Below are 21,859 nucleotides of genomic sequence, written 5' to 3'. Positions count from 1 at the left end.
GCCAGCGTCACTCGCTGTGTTGGGTAGCAGCCGGTTGTGCACTATAGGGCATCAAGTTTGGTGATGCTGGAATGGACCATCAAGTTTGGTCTGCTGGAATGCACATGAATTCCATCAATAGCTGCAATCCAATATATTCCTCAAGTATCTAAATGGTACGATAGATCAAAAGTATTCAGTGGTTGGGTTAGGACCCAGAAGTGGCCTGACCTCAGGCAGGTCGAGGCACTGATGGTGTCATTTTGTTTTGAGGCTCAAACCTGCACAGTCTGAACAGGAACAAGATGGGATCTGAGATGAAGTACTGTAAAAAAAAGGTGCTGCTTTAAAAAGGGCCCCTCAAACTTGAAAAGGCTTTCCCTACCCAGTGGGCAGTAAAAAAAAATGAACTCATTCATCCATCCTCTCACCTACTATGTTCTTGAAGGTGGGTTTTATGGTGCAGATTGGACTTTGAGGCAAGTTCCCAGTTTTTGACAAGCTGAAGATCAATGTGTTAAAGCCTGTATATGAGTATATGTGCACTCATACATTTGAAGGAGGGGTAGGGGAAAAAAATGAACAAACAAAAACAAATACATTAGGGACCCCTTTGATCAGTGTCTGTTTAAGAATACGGTATATATTATGCCTACTAATAAAATGAGATAGCTGTTTCAAACACTTCTTAAAATATGCCGGGGGGCGATTTCTTCAGAAAAGCAACCGTTGTATCATCTACATAATGTGTTCACTACCTTCACCTTGAAAACTATTTGGAGGTTGAAAGTGTTATGGAAGGTTACAGATGCTATAGATTACTTTGTGGTTTTTTCAGTTTCTCTACCACAGCCATCAGGGCACAATTTGATGTTCTGGCCTATGTATACTAAATGGCTTGAACCATGCGTGCATGCCTAGTAAAACAGAGTAGACCCTGCATGTCTACAGCCACTAAAAAGGGGTTTGAAAAAGATGGGAGATTATTCTGTACATCCATTCAACACTGAAAATGCTTTTGTTCATTCAATATAAATGAAGTATCCAAAAGGCTCCAATAGCAGAATAATGCAACCATACAGAATTTTAGAAGAACCATGATTGCAAGATGAGGGAGAAATTTTCAACATGAAAATAACAAAAGGTGAAAGTATTTTCAAAAAGACACGCACAACATGCCACATTCTCACACCAGATCAGGGTGGACTCTCCATGTTTCAGACTGAAAAATACCACTCCCAAACCACTTCCTCCTTTGTTAATACAGGTTTAATGTACTGTGCAGTTGGTCCTGAGTGCAATTTCATTTTTTCAATGATTATTGAAGATACTATGCAGATGACCAAGACCATTTTAAGCCATCTTAAGCTCAATAACCATAACAAATGGGATCAAATTCACATATGGGGGAAGAATTGCATCCTTGAATATTGGTTGGAAAGTTGACAGAAAGAATATTTTAATTCCATAAACTGAATACAAACAGCTACACCACATGTTACCTCCTACTTATTTTCCTTTCACGTGAGTGGCACATATGCAGATGTGCTTGACTTTTAAAGGCAATTTTCTCAGGGCTTACAAGCATCCCGCTTCCTGAAGCGTTTCATCTTACAGTTTCTGCCCACTAAGAATATGGTTACTGCAGTTTAAACACATAAAAAGGAGTAGCTGTGTTTCCAAGTGACTTGGGTTGCTAGTATGAAGATCAGGTTCACTATCTAGAACAACATGAAGCAGAACTGTTATGCACATTTTCAGGACTGGGTAGGATTAAATTGTGTATTTTCATCATGTATGATTTGCCATGATTCAGGATATGATCCCCATAGCGTGATGCAGCATGAAGTACTCAATGCGCACTAGACCTGTATCTACACTGGCCAGAGTACACTTAAGTAGGAATACTGCAACTCCAAACATATTTTGTTTTTCACTAGGTTCTGTCATTATGGGAAAAGTCCCCGCTTTACTGCTGTGTTTAGTGTCAATCACCTTCTCTCCCAGAGAGCCCGAGACAGCTCTGTTTGAAGCTTAAACAGCTGTGTTTTCTCTTGGAAGGCAAACCATTTGGCAGCAAAGAGCACTTCAACTTCCTAGTGGCCAAGTTAACGCTGTGTTTGCCAAAATTTCATAAGTTAACGAATTGGTTAACCCTATTCATTTATTAAAACAAAACAAGACTTCTTACTTTTTTGTAAAAATAAGAACTAGGACATGATACAAAAGTAAACACACTATTAAAGTCACTAAATGAAAGTGGTTTCTACACTAGCAACAAAATAGATGCTGCAGACCAAGGAACATGGAAGTGGTAAAGGTGTGAAAAGTCCCCAAAGTCAGAATAAAAAAATATAGGAATATGGTGAAACGGTTCCTTAAAGCTTTCTTTGAGGGGGTAAGCAAGAACTGCAGTAAAAGTTGTGATAAGGCACATTGTTAAAGACTTCCATCACAGTTAGGTTGGAAGTTTGCTACAGTATCATTTCAGGTAATGATGGCATGCCTAAATACAGGCATGTCCTGGAATCCACAGGTTTTCCGTTCCAGAACCCCTGTGGATACCTGAATCTGTGGATACTCCACTCTCTGGAGGCTCTTCTGATCCCCACAGAGGCCATGCATGTCGGCCCACAGCCTCTGCGGGGGTCAGAATGGCTGTTTAGGCAAAAAAAATTCAGTTCTAGTTCTAAAACAGGAATTGAGATTTTTATGCATTGAAAAGGCATTATGAGGGCCGGGGAAGCCCCAAGGAAGCACAGCTTCCCTCGCCTCCAGAGAATGTGGGAGGTCCCCTCCTGCATCTGCGGTTACGTGAAACTGCGGATATGGGATCCGTGGATACGAGGCCCCCTATATAAACCATTCTATTTTAATAAACCAACTTCTAGTGATGTAAGGTTATGAAAACACTTCGCTGTATGATTCTTTAGTTCAGAAGAGCAAAAATGTCTGTTATACACAGCAAGGTCTTTAGGAAAAACATTTTATTTTCTCAGTTTTTCATATATAAAGCAATAGTTTTTATGCCATGGTCTCCATTAAAACACTAAGCTTCTGTAATTTAAAATCAGTCATTTTCTAGCTTGGGTGGATGAAGAGTATTGCAAAGCCTTGTACACTTTTAAATAAGCTAGTTCAGTTAGATATACACTTCAAATGTTTCATGTCTAATACGATATATAGAGCAAATGAAAGATGTGGAAAGACCAGAGTTGTTGGGGGCGGGGGAGTGCTTTAGGAAATTTTAGGAAATGTTAACAGTCATAGACTGCTTAGCATATTTCAAAGCTTACCTTCTAAAGAACCGTATTCATTATTCTATTATCAAATAATTACTAAATTATAAAGGTTCTTTGAAACTATGACTAGGTCTAAATTAAATTAAAAAGTTCTAAAATTTTATTTGCTTAATCATATAGCTAAGATGAAAGATGAAATCATCCTCAGTCAGACCTTTTGCTTCTGCCCACAACCCAATTCTGGTTAACATGAGCCCTTGGGTAACATTAGCTCATGCAACCTCCCTTTTCTTCACTCTGCTGACCTAATGTATATTTGCAACCTTTTTTTCCAGTGTTCAGCCTTGTCATTCCCCCTCATATCTAACAGTGCTACCAAACTCCTCCTCCCCCTCCTCCTTCAGAACACCACTAATGCTGGCATCACTCTCACACAGAGGCCGATACTGTGTTCCCTTGCATTTCCAACATCAATTGAACAAAATGCAATGATTTTTACAGGATGGGACAGGCATCATTTGGTTGTTAAAGAACCAGCATCGCAATATGGTCATTCCCTAGGTTTCTCTGTCTCAAACTGGGTCAAATGACTGGTACCCAGAACGAGCCTCTAGTCTAGGGCATCCAGATCCTACCTACTCCTCAGTGTTTCGCAAAATAAACTTTTCATTTATCTGCAGTAGTTCATTATCAACCTCAAGTATGATAACTTTCAACTCTGAATGCATTAAAAAAAGAATAAAACATAAAAACATGATTGAAGGAAATGGTGTCCAGTGCTGGCAAACAGATAGGAGAACCAACTAAGGGCTGAACTGGACACATACGCAAATCAGAATCAGAAGTACCTCTTCTTTTTATCTTTTGTTTTGTTTTCTTTGCTAAAGAGAGCCATGCTGAGGGGAAAACACTGGTTGGGCATGGGATGTGAGGGTAGTTGGAGATTTCCTCTTCCTCTGTTGAATGAAAGGATACAGATTCCCTATCACCACCAGTTGGTCAATTTGCTCCCAAAGCAGAGAGCTGAGAAAAAACTGCCACTTCAAGGAAGCAAGTTTCAGCTCCTCCTTCACATCCCAGTCCCAATTGGGGTTACCCCCACCCCCACATAACTAACTATAGTTGGGAGGGAGAGGCACTTTCAATTGGAAACATGCTTCTCTAGAATACATGTGTGCCTGTCTAGTTTGTACCTAAGAAGTGATGAAGAGTGAGGTTAAAGCTGCAATTCTATGCACAACATGAAACGCAATCCAACATAAACATGCCCAGGATTGCACTGTATGCTATGCATGACTTCACTGCAGTGATTTCTATTATTCTTTCCTTATCCTGGTTGTTTTAAATAGGTCAAATAATCCAAACACCCCAGTCGTTATAGCTACTATTAACCTATAATCCTGTGTAATTTTAGTATGTCCAGCAACCTATAATTTGTGTCTTATGTTGGATGTATCCATCATATACAGAAACCAATCTATCAAGGTTAGTAACAGGTTTCACCATATACGCAGCAATGTGTACTTAGCATACATTTACTGCATAGGCCATGCTTTTACTTTAGTAATGCAAAAAAAAAATGTATCAGTTAACAGATCTGTGAGAGAAATCACTTCGTTATGGTAAAATTCATAATGGAGCAGCTATATAGATTACTTCTAAGCATAACACCCAATGCTATCTTGTTGACATGTCCAGTTGCAAAGAAGTATTTAAAATTGCTGTGAGTTTTAGGGCAGGAAGCCAGACACATCGATTTGGAATTGACCCAAGGTGTGGGGTTTTAGATTAGTCCACAAAGTCTCTATCTTATAGCAATATTGAGATAAAATGGGTTAAACCCTTGTTTGCCATGATGAGCTTGTTAGAAATAAGGGCAACATCAGCTGCAGGAGCTGAAGGAAATGATACAACATTCTATGGACAGGAGTGTTCCATAATGCAGCAGTGACCAACCTGTCAATCATTTGTGATCGTCTTTATCTGAACTTCTAGAGAGATGGAAATGCTTTGTTGAGCTCTTTCAGTGCTCTCAAACAAAGAGTGATAAACTAGGTTATGATATGAATTCGAAGACTTTCACAGTCGGTATTTGTGACACTGAAATGAACAGAGTTCGGGCTTCATAGCCAAATGAAGCTGTTCTCACCTAACATTTTGTCTACTATGTTGGTAGGCATTTTCAAAGGATGAAACTACAGCAAGTAGCTCTTCAAATTACCCAGTGTAACCAATGTTCTGACCCTAAAGTCCCAAGTTCTTATTGTTCTACCTCTGTTCTTAAAGTCCTAGATTCAGTATTTTTGAGAGCTGGTAACCAAGTGTGATTTACACTCAACATCGCCTCTCTCTTGTTCATATTGTTACAATGTTTATAAATATCTATGGTCTCTCTATAAATTCAAGTGTGAAAATGACTGGCAGTGGACAATGCCTGTGTTTGCTTAAAATCCATTCTGTGCCCAGTCTCAGCTACGTGCCCCGCAATGGCCCATTTTTCAGCTTTTTGTAACTGCAAGTATCTCTACTGTTCTGCTATCTTTGTATTAATACTCCTCATGGTGGTGCCAATGTACAGTCACACCTGTATGGGGGTTTGGTTCCCCAGACCCTAGAGTTGAGAAAATCTGTGGATGTTAGAACTGGAAATGACATTTTTCCATCACCAGTTCAAATAAAATCAGCATTTAAAAAAACTGTTCCTTTTAAACAGTTTAAGTAGGGAGAAGAGAAAAAAGTTCCTTTACTGTCTGCGGCAAGCCGGAGGGCTGCAGGGCAATCTACTGCAGGGAAGTTTAAAGCACCACACAGAGGAAGCTGAAGTTTAAACTTTAAGGCCCATCCCCAAACCGCGCTGCTGCTGCCACAAGGAGCAAGCCAAAGCCAAGCAGTGCAGTTCATGGATGGGTCTTTAAATAGCACCTACTATGAGAAGAGAGTGAGGTGGAGGCAAGCTGAAGAGGTGAGGGAACTGGTGCTTGCAAGGGCAGCTGGAGGAGCTGCGACGTCCCCTGGAACTTGGATGTGCTTGCGCGGCTGGCCATTCATTGTGCGGCTGGCCATTTCCTTCATTCTTGCCTCCAGGCTGTCCTTGTTTCCACCGATCACCAGGAGACACCCAGTGAAACTGATTTTCACAAGATCACCAGGAGAGACACCATAGGAAACCAGTTTCCACAAGGGGGGAGGGATGCCAAGGCATGACTGCTCTTCTCTCCTTTCCTTTGGCGGCAATTGCAGGTGATGACCAGCTTCCCCCCCACCCCAGTGTAGTTTGAACTTTCTGAGATGGAGCGCTCTCCAGCCAAGGAAGGGGCATAGGCACAACCAGGAAGTGACTTCCCAGAGTACTGTAGACTGCCCTGCAGCTCTCCAGCTTGCCACAGAAAATAAAGGAACCCTTTTTTCTCTTTTCCCCACGTAAAGGAACTTCCTTTTTTTTTTTTTTAAGGGACTCAATATGGACACCCATGGTCATTCGCATTGAATCAAATTTGTAGATCAAAAATCTGCTGACAAAAAGGCACAACCTGTATACCAGTCCACAACTGCATGGGACCCAATATACTCCTGCTATAGAGAGAGGATCTCTTGCATCCTTAGCCAATCACAGAGCCTGCTGTACTGTACCCACCTGATGGTGGGTTTATAAACTGGCCTGATGTTGGCCTTCTCCAGCAAGAGATACATTGGCACCACCATGATGCACCACAATGCAACACACAAAGGACCCTGGAAAAATTGCATCACAAGTTTTACAAGCTAGAACCATTTTATGTGCCCTATTCATTCTTGAATCATAACGTAATGATGCAGCAAACATATGAATTCCATATGCAAAGTTCAATGTGATGAATTTGCAGAGCTATGTACCATTGTAAGGGTGCAGGAGATAAGGCAGACACAGACTTGCACAACTTGTGACTCATCAACCACTAACTATGGTCTTCCAATTGGTTGAAAATTCCCTGGTGATGCACTCCCAAGGAGGCAGTAAAAGAACAGAAGGTTTATTGAGCCCAATAGGTTGACATACACAGCTGCTAGGCTGCCTGTGGCTTGAGTGGTCATGTTGGCTAGACCTAGTCAAAAGGAATAAAGACAGGTTGGGTGTATTAGTCCACTTTGCAGATTGTATTTTGCAAAATACAATCTACAAACCACCCCACCAGTTTATTGCCTCTCCCAGTTTACTGCTCAAAGCAACACTGTATCTAGCCTCATGGGTGGGCTGTCAATGGATAATGTGGTAAAATGAAGGAATGTTATATCAGTCTAGATTCTAAAGAGCTAATTATGAAATTAGGTTTACAACCAAGCACGCAGACCTAGTTCAATGCAATTGATTTCTTGAGGCTACAGCATACATACTGCATAGGCCAAGCTTTTATCTAAAAGCATCAGCAGGGTACAGATTGCAGCATGACTAAATTACTATTTAAAGTGGGGAACATATATTCACATTAGCTTGGAATGATTTAGCTCTTGGCTTTCTTTTCTCTCACACAAAGGATGAACCTACCTGAAAGGTATAGTCAAGTCTACACTGTGCTCTTTCATGTCTTGCCATTTACCCACAGGAACTGCATAAGGTAATTATTTGGAGATAGACAACAGATTTAGGATTATGGAGTACACGGCAATAGCTACTGCAGGCCTACAGAAGAGTTAGGTTTTAGGACAGAGGTGATCTGCCACTTAACTGACAGACAGGCAGTTGGTCCATTTGCAAATCAAAGATACAGATGTTGTGAAAGCCGCACAGTGACTGGTCATCAAAAAACAATTAAGGGCACAATCCTAACCCTTTATGTCTGTGCTTTTCAGCACAGACATAAGGGCAATGCAGGTCTGTGGTAAGAGAACAAACATTTCCTTACTTGGGGAAGCCTCCATGAGCGACACCCAACTGCAGGACGCAGCACATGTCCCATGGGTACCGCTATGCCAGTGCTGGAAAGTACTGACATAAGGGGTTAGGATTGCGCCCTCACACAGATAGCACACAGAGGCCTATTCTACTTCGTTTTTAACTGAATTACACAATCAGGCTGGATCCGAAGGCCAGATCCGGGGTTTCGAAAAAGCCCTCCCCTCTCCCCATGAGCAGTGCTTACCATTCTGCCACATTTCTTCCAAGCTGATCTGGGCACAGAACCACTCTCTGGATTGTCGTGTCTGCCCAGACATCCTGCTGCACAGCCTTCTGGGACACTGGGCAATAGATACAATTGCCCAGAGAAATCCTGTGCCCAGATCAGCTTGGAAGAAACGCAATGAAATGATAAGCACTGGTTGGGATGGGGAGGGCTTTTTTGAGACACAGAAGTCTCCAGTTTGGAGACTGTTGGTCTACAGGGAAAAACACAGTATAGAATATCACTTTAAGTACATTGTGATCATTTTTCTGCATGTACATGAGATGGGAACCTTCCTTATGCTTTGGGGCACCTTCCTTATGAGGAAAGGCTACGGCGTTTGGGCTTCTTCAGCCTAGAAAAGAGGCGCCTGAGGGGGGACATGATTGAGACATACAAAATTATGCACGGGAAGGATAGAGTGGATAGAGAGATGCTCTTTACAATCTCACATAACACCAGAACCAGGGGACATCCACTAAAATTGAGTGTTGGGAGAGTTAGGACAGACAAAAGAAATTATTTCTTTACTCAGCGTGTGGTTGGTCTGTGGAACTCCTTGCCACAGGATGTGCTGATGGCATCTGGCCTAGATGCCTTTAAAAGGGGATTGGACCAATTTCTGGAGGAAAAATCCATTACGGGTTACAAGACATGATGTGTATGTGCAACCTCCTGATTTTAGAAATGGGCTATGTCAGAATGTCAGATGTAAGGAAGGGCACCAGGATGCAAGTCTCTTGTTATCTGGTGTGCTCCCTGGGGCATTTGGTGGGCCACTGTGAGATACAGGAAGCTGGACTAGTTGGGCCTATAGCCTGACCCAGCAGGGCTGTTCTTATGTTGGGAAGCCAGTGCATACAGTGCACAGGTGATACAGTAGACTCTGTTCCCTTACAAAGAGCTCCTCTGCCTAGAGCAGTGATTCCCAAACTTTTTAGCATCAGGACCCACTTTTTAAAAACGACACTCTAAGCTTTATGGGACCCACTTAGCTTTATGAGACTTAAAGTTTCATGCTGCCTCCTGGAGCATTTGTTGGGTTCCAAATTCATTGGATCGGGACCACTCTTGTGGCCTTGCATTCAGCTGGTCTTTGATAAGATCCAAGGCACATTTGCCTACTCGCAAGTAAATACACGTGTGCTTCTCCTTTCAGTTTACACAGGGCTCAATACATTCGCCTTGTAGCTATCAGCTTGTCAGTTTCGCAACGCATCAAAAATCAGGTCCCAACCCACAGTTTGGGAACCACTGGCCTAGAGGCCATACATCTTGTGAGTTGGCTCTTGCAGAGTCCTTAAAAATAGAGATTCAATTAAGGATTTTGCTGATCACAAAAAACTAAAGTAGCCACTAACATATTCTGAACAGAGGTGCCATAACCTTTTCCCCATTCTCTAACCCAGATATTATACTGAAATATCTACTTACTGTAAATATTTTCACTTCCTATATTTTTCAGAAATTAAAATTTGTACAACCCATGATGTGCCCCAGATCAATTGCCACCTGCGTGTCTCCTGAAAAGCACTTGACCTGCAAATCAACAATAATAATGGGGCCCAATGTGTCAAATGTGAAGCTTTCAGGTAAATAATTTCTTTAAAATAAATATATAAAATTTAGGTATTCCTAATAGAATATTTAAATGATTGCAGTTACTTTTTCAGCTTGTAACTTATCTATAAAAGACAGTCTCATAGAAACATAGGGCTGTTGATTATTTGCATTCCTAATTAACATTTAACCAAGCACAAGAGCACATCGGTTTGAAGCTTCTGGCCTTCTAAAAGAGACAAATATCCTTTATCCAACCCTTTCCTCCTTTTAACCTTGGAATTCATACAAATCCTCAGTGAATTTCAATATAATCAGTGTTTATGTAAAAAAAAAAAATTCTTGAAAATCCATTCAAAGCAAATTCCTAACAATGTCCGTATTTTTATATCCTTGGCCTATTTGGTCAACAAAAGTACTTTGGAATATAGTGTTTCTTAAGTAAATTACAAACCACAATGAATCTTACAGCCCAATTTTACCTAAATAGCCATGCGGCAATGCAGCAGTGCCAGCACAGCTGCCACTACATCCCACAGGAGATTTTTGGCTGCTGAAAGTCTCTTTGAGATAAGAGGACATTGATGCCCTTGTCCTGGGATAAGTCCCAGCAGTAGTTATAGGGTAGCTATAGACCTGCACCACTGCACACTGTGTCAACTGAAATGGGGACAGCATTTTATTTGCAGTATTAACATCCTCACTCAATATTGTATGAACAGCATCAGTGCGCTTGATTTTACCTTACATGTATAATCTTGTTGAATACCTCCATAACAGTCTGATCACATGACAGAATTAGGCCCAAATCCTAATCAGCTTTCCAGTTCTGACATAGCTGTGCTAGTCAGGCATGAACTGCATACTGCAGTAGGAGGAGGAGGAGGAGTCATGGTAAGGGAACAAGGTAAGGGAATGTCTGCTCCCTTACCTGAGAGCTTCATGGCCCTTAACTTGGTACTGGAAAAATGATTAGGATTCTGTCCTTAACCTCCTAACTAACAAAACAATAAAATAGCTTTCCTTTTTTGTGTGTTTACAGTTAACTGTCTTAAAATAGAATCTTCACCTTTGAAGTACAATTTCATTGACAAATAATACTGAACCATTGATAAATAATCATTATTTACATTTTCACTAAGTTTTACCACAATTGCTTAGTTAATATCAGTCACTCTGTAATATAGTTCTAACATTTAGCTTACACAAACGGAATAGTTAGAGCAGCAACCACTCCACAATACATTTTTTTTCCAAAGGGCAATTAATACACCAATGGATTATTTCACCCCTCATTAGTGGTTACTATAACACACCTGTACAATGCTTTAAACCACCCTGGTTATGGGAACAAAAGAATAAAGGAGTGCCTAATCTGAATACAGCAATCTTGAAAACACAGTCAAATTGATTCTAATTCAAACCAATCCTGAAATGGACGAACCGCAATGCTGGGCTTATTCCACCTTTCTGTTTTATTAATAACAGAGAATGCACCATTCTGACACATCTAAGAAATATGTTTTTTAGGCTGATGCACAATTACAGCTAAGGTAGAAGGCCACAGGATTAAAATACTCTTCTTAAGCCCAATACTTTTCCTCAAGTAAATTTTCCCACACAAAACCATAGTGCGTCATTATGTCTTTACCATGTTCTAACCAAAGTGTACAGAGAACCTAGGATTTCTAATCTTCTATGGATATACAACCCAATCCACTGAGGATGGCCTATGTTCATATGTCCTTTATGCCAATAAAAGTCTCAATCAATCAATCATATGTCCTTCATGAACAAAATATGAATTTTAAGGACAGTCCTTATTGATGGGTTGGGAACACAAGGGCAATGCTAAGCAGACTATCTGCACTATCAAGCTTTGGGCAGTATCAGTCAGGATTTGAGGATTAAATTCCAGCCCCAGAAGATAAGCAGTCAAAGTTATCAAAGTTGATATAATCAACTAACTCAGTGGTTCTCAAACTTTTGGGGAGATTTACTCCTTAAGTAAGTCTTTGCAGGGGAGGGGCGAGGGCAGCTATGTAACCTCCAGGATCATGTTGCTGCTTTTACTCACTTTGGGGTGCAGCAGGCTCCAGGAGGTTCAGAGAGCCCCGCACAGCCCTCCGTAGGGCTCCCTGAGGTTTGGAATGTTAAGAGAGCGAGCGCATACCACCTCCTGGTTGCATCTGCAAACTCGAAGCCCTTACACGTTCCTAGCTTCTACACTTGTGGAATACAGATTGGCACTATGTGATTTAACTGAACAGCTGATGGAATTTGGTACTTGATGCCATATATACCTTATGATCCATGGAACTCAAATGCCTGATGAAGTCCAAATTTATGACCCTAAACAGAAAATTGGATCCTAAAACACTACCCTGTGGTATAGCAGCAAAAGCAGAAAGAATCTGTTGTTCATCTAAACCGGGGTGGGCAAACTTTCAGCTTTAGGGTTCCTGGACCTTTAACAATTGTATAGAAGAAGGAATTTCAGCAGAAACAGCTTGTCACTTCATAGAGCTGCTTCTGCTGAAATTTTCACTTCTACACAATTTTTAAAGGTCCAGGATTCCTAAAGTTGAAAGTTTGCCCACCCCTAATCGAAACAGAAGCAGGAGGACCTATAGGCCTACAATGGAATACATTCACGACAAATCCAGATGCCTCTCCAGGGCTACCCTGTTGCCTGCTCCAACTCAGTCACAAAAAAGACAAGGGAGGCTCCATTCAAACCATGGTATGCACAGAGAAGGGTGACTCATGGTCTCCTTCCTGAAAAAAACCACCAAAAAGGAAGAACATTCAAAAAGGAACAAAATTCAGCAGCTTATTCCACTGCTTAACTCAGCAGATACTTATGTTCCTGCCTTACTTTTTCATCAATACCTTCCGTGTCCTTGGCCAAGCTGCCCATAGAACAGCCCAAACCAGTCCCTACATGCAGAAAGGAACTTAATCACCTGCATTAGTAAGCATGCGTGTGTGCAACTAGTTACAGTTGTAGAGTTTGAAATATACAACCTGCCACCTCATGCCTGAAGCTGTGTGTTCTAGAGCAGTGGTTCTCAAACCTTTAGCACCAGGACCCACTTTTTAAAATGAGAGTCTGTCAGGACTCACCAGAAGTGATATCATTAAACAGGAAATTTGTTAACAATCCTAGCCACACTTACCTAAGTCCCATTTACTATCATTGTTAAAAGCATGTACATAGTAGCCTGTTAAAAGCACAGATCTGTCACATTTCCCCAAATGCAGTCACACACCATGGTAGCATCAAGCATTTATATTAAAAATAAAATACTGAAATGAATGGGGATCCACCTGAAATTGGCTCATGACCCACCTAGTGGGTCCTGACCCACAGTTTGAGAAACACTGTTCTAGACCCCTTTTCTGTAGAGATTTTTTTAAAAGTAGTGTTTTTTAAAAAAAAATTCTTGAAAAACAAGAACTGCTGCCAGAAGCCAGCAATCAGGCAAATCCTCCCCTCAACAAGTAAAACCCATTACAACCACTAGCCTTCTCAACATCCTCCAGAATTATTCAAATTCAGATATTTTTCAAATAAATAATAATATCCGAGTTCCTTCTCAGGTCCATAATCAGGTTGAAGAAGCATGGCTCTTTATCCTTGTTGGTCAAAAAATCAAAAAGGACCAATATCTAAAAGCAGGGGTGTCAAACTCATTTCATACAGTGAGTTGAAAACCATTCCTTATACCTGCTGTGTGCTAGAAGTGAAGTCATTAAGTAGGAAGTGATATCATTTAAGCAGGTCAGGACCAGAAATAAGCACTTTTTCTCACGTAAGAACTCATTAGCTACAAATGATAGAAGAGAAAATACACAAATCTTGATCATATTTTCAAGATATGGAGAAGCCCAATTATCACATGGGCCACCCTTGCAGCAGTGACACCTCAGCACAGCTTAGCAGGTGAGAGCAGCTGATGGTGATGCTAGGAAAGCCCAAGGACTGAAAAAAGATCTTCTGGGGGCTACATCAGGCCCATGGGCTTTATGTTTGACACCCCTGATCTAAATCCTCTGAGAAAGATCTTCTTGAGATTCACAAGTGTTCCATCCTGCTTAGTCATATTTATGTTCAAGATTCTGTCTGATGTAAAAGTTCTAGCTGCCACAGAAGAATATATTACCAATCATCAGAATCACAATAAGGAAGTTGAAAAAGAATGTGGAATCAAGGGGGAAAAAAGTTTACCTTGCTCATTCAACAGCAGCTAAATGTAAATTCTGGATGAGTTCTACACTCCCAAGCAATTACAGTAGGGAGGAACACTTCTGAGATGGTCTGGATGCTTGCTCCTTAAAGACCCTAAAATTAGTGCAATTCCTACCTAGGCTTACTCCTCTTTGCCCTATCCCCTCCCAGACAAGAGAGTATATTCAGGCCACATGGCAGGATTTGAAGATCATTGTAGTTAGCTTTTCTTTGTCCTTCAAGCTGCCTTTTGACCATATTTCTCATTCCCCCAACTGCAAACAACCAAATTCTCCACCTAAGGATAGAAACGGCCAACACAGTAACTTTACGAAGAAGTTTCAGGGTAGTTTAACAAGTGACCAGAAAGTGCTTCCTCTTTTTGTTCCTTTGAGTAACATATGAAGCAACTCTCAGTATAGCTATCCATTACTGTAGCCATAGTTACAGAAGAGCCCCATATATACAGCTACAACTGTTAACCAATTTAAAGTAGACTCTTTCTTCCCATCATTCCTATAGATCACCACCACCTGAGTCAAGACAACAGCATTCTAACCAATTATTCACAAGGCCTACCTGAGAATTCTACCATTAACGAGTTTACAACCATTGTTTTACCTGTGCTTTACGTCATCATATTCCTGGCAAGCATCTTACTAAATGGCTTGGCAGTATGGATTTTCTTCCACATCAGAAACAAGACGAGCTTCATTTATTACCTCAAAAACATTGTGGTTGCAGACTTCTTGATGACTCTGACATTTCCATTCAAAATCATCCAGGACGCTAGGCTGGGGCCAAGGCACTTTGATTTTTTTCTGTGCCAGTGTACAACAGTTTTCTTTTATGCCAACATGTACACCACAATTGTGTTTCTTGGACTCATTAGCATTGACCGATATCTAAAAGTGGTGAAGCCATTTGGAGATTCCAGGATGTATAGCATAACTTTCACCAAGATTCTGTCTGCAGGTGTTTGGATTGTTATGATGTTTCTAGCCTTGCCAAATGTGATCCTTACAAATGGTTACGCAACTAGAAGAACTGAAGGCGATTGCTTAAGATTAAAAACTCCTCTGGGAGTAAAGTGGCACAAAGCCGTCAAATATATCTACAACAGCATGTTTATTATTGTACTGATAGTATTAATAGGGTGCTACATTGAAATATCCAAGTATATCTATAAATCAAGTAGGCAGTTCATCAGCTCCTCAAGTCGCAAACGGAAACACAATCAAAGCATAAGGGTTGTAGTAGCTGTCTTTTTCACTTGTTTTCTGCCATACCATTTGTGCAGAATACCTTTTATTTTTGGCAATCTAGATAAATTTTTAGACGATTCAGCACGCAAAACCCTGTACTACTGTAAGGAAGTGACTCTTTTCTTGTCTGCATGCAATGTGTGTTTAGATCCAATCATCTATTTTTTCATGTGCAGATCATTTTCACAAAGGTTGTTCAGGAAATCAAACATGAGAACAAGGAGTGAAAGCATTAGGTCACTTCAAAGTGTCAGAAGGTCAGAAGTACGCATATATCAAGAATACACTGATCTGTAGTATTACTGTCACTTTTTTCTTGTTTACACCAATATATTTGTTATTTGTAAATAAAATATTTTTAATATGCATTTTAACATATCCTTGACAAAAACAAATCTTGTGTTGTTTCCATATTATTCAGTGTACAAGGGACACACACAAAACGTAGCTCACTAACAATCAGGAGATGAGTTAGCATAACACTTACAGGGGTGGAAGACTCATTTATTCTAAAATTAGAAGAAAAGTAATAGTGTGCCATCTAGTGGAAAAAAGTATGCTGCTGTGATAATACAAGGAATCTTTAGTATGAAATGTGCATCTAAATAAGATGATTCAAACAATGCTAAATCACATCTGTCCAACTAGGATGGCACAAGCCCTAAATTTCAATCCTATGAGCCTTTACCAGCAAAGAAGGATAATTAGGATATGTGCCAAAGCAGTATCATGACCTGTGGCACTGCATCAGAAGCACTAACCCTGAATCTCTCATATGTACACACCAGGTTGGTCCTCCACTACTGATGTGGCAGGGTAATGACAGCATGTAAGAAATTACATGGTTTAAACCAAATTGTACAGTACTTGGGCAACTGGCATCCAATGGAAACTTTTTCATCACCAGTTCTATGGACCATTATCTATAGTCAGTTTAAGGTATCCCAGCATGGTCCTTTATAATTTGATGAAAGTCACCAGGGGACTACCAAGGGCCAATCTGAACACAGGCATTGTTTAACAGGCAATAATAAAGTCTTACTTTGGAAGGAAAAAAAAAAAGATATTCGTAAACAGGCTCCAGTTCAAAGCCCATGTCATCTCTCCTATATCTATAATGGTTGGTTCTATGCATTCAAAGGAAGGCCCATAGCCAGGGAGACAGACCAGGGACAGACTGCACTTGCTCCCAGTGTGGAAGGGATTGTCACTCCCGAATTGGCCTTTTCAGCCACACTAGACGCTGTTCCAGAACCACCATTCAGAGCGCAATACCATAGTCTTTCAAGACTGAAGGTTGCCTACTACTGTAGAAGACAAATTTAAAGCTCTAGAACAGTGGTTCTCAAACTTAGGGAGAGTTATACTCCCTAAGAAAGTCTTTTCAGGGGAAGGGCTAAGGCAGCGATGCGATCCCCAAGATCACATCACTAATGGTGGTGAAAGGGGGCTATTTTTACTTACTAAGGGCTGCTAGCAGCTGCAGGAATTGCATGGAGCCCCGAGCAGCTTTTCACAGGGCTCCTCCATGATTAGAATATTGACATAGAAAGTTAGAATGCTGAGGAAAAAACAGTCACTAAACACTTCCTGGTTGCTTGGCAACAGGTTTTTCTCGATATTCTAACATTCTACATCAACAATCTAAGTATCATGGAGCCCTGTGGAGGGATTCTGGGGATTGTGTCACTACCTCCCCCCGCTTCTCCTGCCCCTTAAATGGACGGGGGAAGTTTTACACAAGCTGGTGGGTCTCAACCCACCAGTTTGAGAACCACTGCTCTAGAATTATTACTGCATCATATGTGACAAATAGCCATCATAAGAAGAGCCCTGCTGAATCAGGCCAAAGGCCCATCTAGTTCAGCTTCCTGTATCTCACAGTGGCCCACCAAATGCTTCAAAGAACACATAAGACAACAGACACAACCTGCATCCTGGTGCCCTCTCCTGCATCTGGTTATCAGAGGCAGCCTACCTCTACCTTGCACATACCTACCATGACTTGTAACCTGTGATGAACTTGTAACCTGTGATGAGCGGATTATCTGGATCCTTTTCAATCTGGCTTCAGGTCGGGCTTTGGGATGGAAACCGCCTTGGTCGCCTTGGTGGATGACCTACGCCGGGGACTGGACAGGGAGAGTGCGTCCCTGTTGGTCCTGCTGGACCTCTCAGCGGCTTTCGATACCATCGACCATGGTATCCTTCTGGGCCGATTGGCCGAGTTGGGAGCTGGAGGCACTGTTTTGCGGTGGTTCCGCTCCTACTTGGAGGGTCGGTCCTAGATGGTGGTGATGGGAGATGCCTGTTCGACACCCTGGCCCTTGAGATGCAGGGTGCCACAGGGCTCAATTCTGTCCCCCATGCTATTTAACATCTACATGAAACCGCTGGGAGAGGTCATCCGGGGGTTTGGAGTGGGGTGCCATCAATATGCTGAAGACACCCAGCTCTATCTCTCCTTTCCTCCAGACTCCAGGGTGGCAGTTGAGGGCCTGGAGCGCTGTCTGGAGGCAGTGAGGATCTGGATGGGGGCTAACAAGCTGAAATTAAATCCGGATAAGACAGAGGCTCTCCTGGTTCGGAAATCCTCGATGCAGGTGCTGGACTATCGGCTTGCGCTGAATGGGGTTGCACTCCCTCTGAAGGAGCAGGTCCGCAGCTTGGGGGTCCACCTGGACTTGCAGCTGCTCCTGGATTCCCAGGTGGCGGCTGTGGCAAGGGGGGCCTTCGCTCAGCTTCGGCTGGTGCGCCAGCTGCAGCCGTACTTGGATCGTGCAGACCTGGCCACGGTGATCCATGCCTCGGTGACATCGAGATTAGATTACTGTAATGCGCTCTATGTGGGGCTGCCCTTGAAGACGGTTCGGAAACTGCAACTAGTGCAGAATGCGGCGGCCCGCGTGGTTACTGGAGGTAGACGGTTCGACTCTGTCAGTCCGCTTCTCCAGCGGCTGCACTGGCTGCCCATTCGTTTCCGGGCCCAATTCAAGGTGCTGGTATTGACCTTTAAAGCCCTATACTGCTCTGGACCAGGGTATCTTAGAGATCGCCGGCTCGCCCTCTCAGGTCATCAGAGAAGGCCTTTTTACAAGTGCCGCCGCCTAGGGAGGTACGTGGGGCGGCTGCAAGAAATAGGGCCTTCTCAGTAGTGGCACCAATGCTATGGAACTCCCTTCCCCTTGACTTAAGAATGGCTCCCGCTCTTGAGACCTTTCGGCAAGACCTGAAGACCCTTCTGTTTAAACAGGCCTTCTGAGTTCTCGGCCTTTTAACATCTTTTTAACATCTTTTAATATTTTTTACAGGCCTGATTCTTTTATGACTTGCTGCTGCTCTATGCTCTTTTTACCTGTTTTTTTTACTCTGACTGCTGTTTTTTATGATGTGTTAATATGTTTTTATTTGTTTTTAAATTGTTTTTAATATGTTGTAAGCCGCCTTGAGTCCCTTCGGGGAGAAAGGCGGGGTAAAAATAAAGTTATTATTATTATTATTATTATTATGAACTTTTCCTCCAGAAATGTGTCCAATCCCCTCTTAAAGGCATCTAGGCAAGATGCCATCACTACTTTCTGTAGCAAGGAGTTCCACAGACTAATTACACACTGGGTAAAGAAACACTTTCTTTTGTCTGCCCTTCCATTTACCTAAGAGGCCACGGGACAGCAATAAAAACTGCCGTGAGATGTTTGCAGACGTGAGAAGGCACAAATAATATACTAGCTGCATGAGGACACTTTCTTTGAATGGAACTTAGAGCAATTTCACTTCTTCGCAAAACTAACAACTTCTATGGTCCTGGGTGTCATACTCTTCAAATCTTCCCCCAGGTGTGACTTTTTGGTGTGACTTTTAAAATTCCCTTAACTAAAATTTACTGAGAACAAATTGATGAATATTTCAAGATACGTCTCTCATGCAATGAATAATTCCAGCTATTTTAGTTTTCTTCACTTATCTGCAAATGAACTATAATAACTATAACACCTGCCATTTTTCTAGGTTGACAAATATGCTTAGATTTATGTATATCATTCCCTCCCTTCATTATAATCAACAACTATTTATGTAGGAGAAAAACAAGTTATGTAAATGGCCAAGGACTGCTTCACAAATGTAAGCCAACTCTTTCATTTCCCTGTACGCATTTACTCTTAATCATCCCCAAATCCAGGATCACATGAAGGACATGCATGGGTTAATTTATAATATTTTGCAGGACTTTTGTTTCTGAGGAAAAGATTACTAATTGGAATTAAATCTGAATGGTATTTGGATGACTCATTTCCCCCTAATCTTGTTTATGGCATTATCTGAGTGGGAGTATTAAAACAAACACTTTCAAACAAGATGTTTCTACTCAATCCTAACACAAATCTAAACAAAGGCCAGTAACTGAAGATACATCTTGGGGGCTTCCCAACTATGACATTTTAACCAAGGATCTTTTGAACTGCAGTTAAACTGCGCAGCCAAAAGGTGGCAATGGGCTACTACTTTCTAATCCAAAACATTAACCAGAAATACCAACAGCATGCGGGTCCACTGTCTCATCTCCTTTTGAAGGTTTTGAATCTCACAAAACAAGATTTATTCTTAAAAAAATTTTTCCTATAAATTGTTTTTCTACAGGAGAAAATTCCCCCAAAATGCAAAATTTTAACCTTACAAGATTGTAGCATTATTGACTCCACAGAGCTGGACAGATTGCCTAAAACAGGGGTTACAAACATAAGGCTCACAGGCCAGATACAGCTCTCAGCAGCTCTTTGGCTGGCCCAAGAGATAATTGGGCTCTCCCAGAGGTGCCCCGTCAGCAGCTTCTACTGAAGCTCTGGGAGGGAAAAAGGGAAGGAGACCTCAGACAGTGAGAAGTAATAGGGGGGAAAGAGCAGACCAAGAGGGCTGAGACAGGGAGACACTACTTGGGAGAGCCCAATTTATCATGTGGACTGTCCTTTCAACAGCACTGCTTCTGCCATGGCATCAATTCACTGAGTACCTCTCAGCTGCTGAGCTGCAAAGTGATGCCTCTGCAGAAGTAGCACTACTGAAAGGGTGGCCTGTATGATAACTGTTACCCTGCACATGCCCGATCTCATCTGAACTTGGAAGCTAAGCAGGGTCAGGCTTGGTTAGTACTTGGATGGGAGACCGCCTGGGAATACCAGGTGCTGTAGGCTTATACCATAGTCTTTCGAGACTGAAGGTTGCCAACCATGATAACTGGACTCTCTCAGCTTGATTATTTAGTTATTTGACTATCTGTAAACTGCTTTGTGAACTTGTTGAAAAGCAGTATATAAATAATAATAATAAAATATTATCATTATTTGGCTCTCCCAAATTTTGTAAGTATCAAGATTTGCATATTTCCTCGTGGCATTTGCAGCTAATGAGTTACTACTAGAGATCAAAGTGCTTCTTTGGGGCCATCATCTGTTTAATGACATCACTTCCAGCCCTCAGCAGACACCATGAATGCTATTTGGCCCAATGCATGAAATGCATTTGATACCCCTGGTCTAAAAGAAAGAGCAAACTTCCTACCAACATAGAATAATTTTTTTTTTTTTGCATTTTTTCCCCTCAAATGAATGCTTATTCAGTGAGGTTGCTAAATACTGTGTATCTCAGCCTCAAATCCCTTACTTTGAAATAAGTTGCATTGATTTAAATGTGATTCATAAGAAAGACTATGGAACAAGGGAGTCTGTGTGTGCCAATGCAAAGATTGTCTGTTATCCTGCAGTTGAAACGTTTCATGGGGGGAGGCATCATCAGAGAAGATATTTGTACTAACATCCAACTTATAAACCACATGGCATGAGAAATCAGTCCTCATGCCTCTTGGAGAGAAACTCACAACACAAATATGTTTATTAGAACTACACAGATGAGTACATTTTGTAGAATTTGGACTTGTTGAAAACTAAGCAACAATTCCATCAAAGTGATCTAAAAGATCAAAAGCATTGCTCTTTGAGCTGTCATGGAACTGTCAACAACTGAATACTAAAATCACCGCTCTAACAGCTGTAGTATGACATTGCCAGAAGTTCACAGAATAGAGAATCTCAACATTTGTTTGCAATAGTTGTGTGGGGTTATATTTTTGCTTAACAAATATAACTGTTAGACTGTTATCTACAGTTGTTTATTTTGCTTGTTTTCCATCAATTCCCTCTTAAGAGCAAAGTCACACATTTTGAACATATTTGCACTCCATCAGTCCAATAGGTACTGCATAAGAAAGCAGTTGTGCTACCTTTCCTTAATCTCATTTCCCAGAAATTTGAGGCAACTCACCACCTTCATTGACTTCTCCTTCCCTAGTTTGGTCCACAGCTGCATAGGTCCATAATCATAGGTATTTCAAGCAGGAGTATTAAAATTTAAGAAGGTCCTTATTCTAGCATTCAAAAGGACATTACCTTA

The 21,859-nt window shown here is 41.5% G+C and overlaps 2 protein-coding genes and 1 pseudogene across 2 annotated transcripts in view; 2 read left to right on the top strand and 1 right to left on the bottom strand.

Annotated features, from left to right (window-relative positions):
• The window catches only part of MED12L (mediator complex subunit 12L), a 208,277-nt gene that overhangs the window by 103,375 nt on the left and 83,043 nt on the right, over positions 1-21,859 (bottom strand). The gene's annotated exons all lie outside the window — the stretch shown is intronic.
• On the top strand, positions 9,849-15,712 carry GPR87 (G protein-coupled receptor 87). Its single transcript, XM_066622574.1, has 2 exons — positions 9,849-9,951; positions 14,673-15,712. Exons 1-2 carry the CDS (start codon positions 9,849-9,851, stop codon positions 15,710-15,712), a joined length of 1,143 nt encoding a protein of 380 aa, XP_066478671.1.
• LOC136647008 (5S ribosomal RNA) lies at positions 20,483-20,604 on the top strand (annotated as a pseudogene).

This window comes from Tiliqua scincoides, chromosome 3, assembly GCF_035046505.1.
Source record: "Tiliqua scincoides isolate rTilSci1 chromosome 3, rTilSci1.hap2, whole genome shotgun sequence".
NCBI lineage: Eukaryota > Metazoa > Chordata > Lepidosauria > Squamata > Scincidae > Tiliqua > Tiliqua scincoides.
The sequence above is the reverse complement of the archived record's forward strand: the minus strand, read 5'-3'. Positions and strand labels throughout refer to the sequence as shown.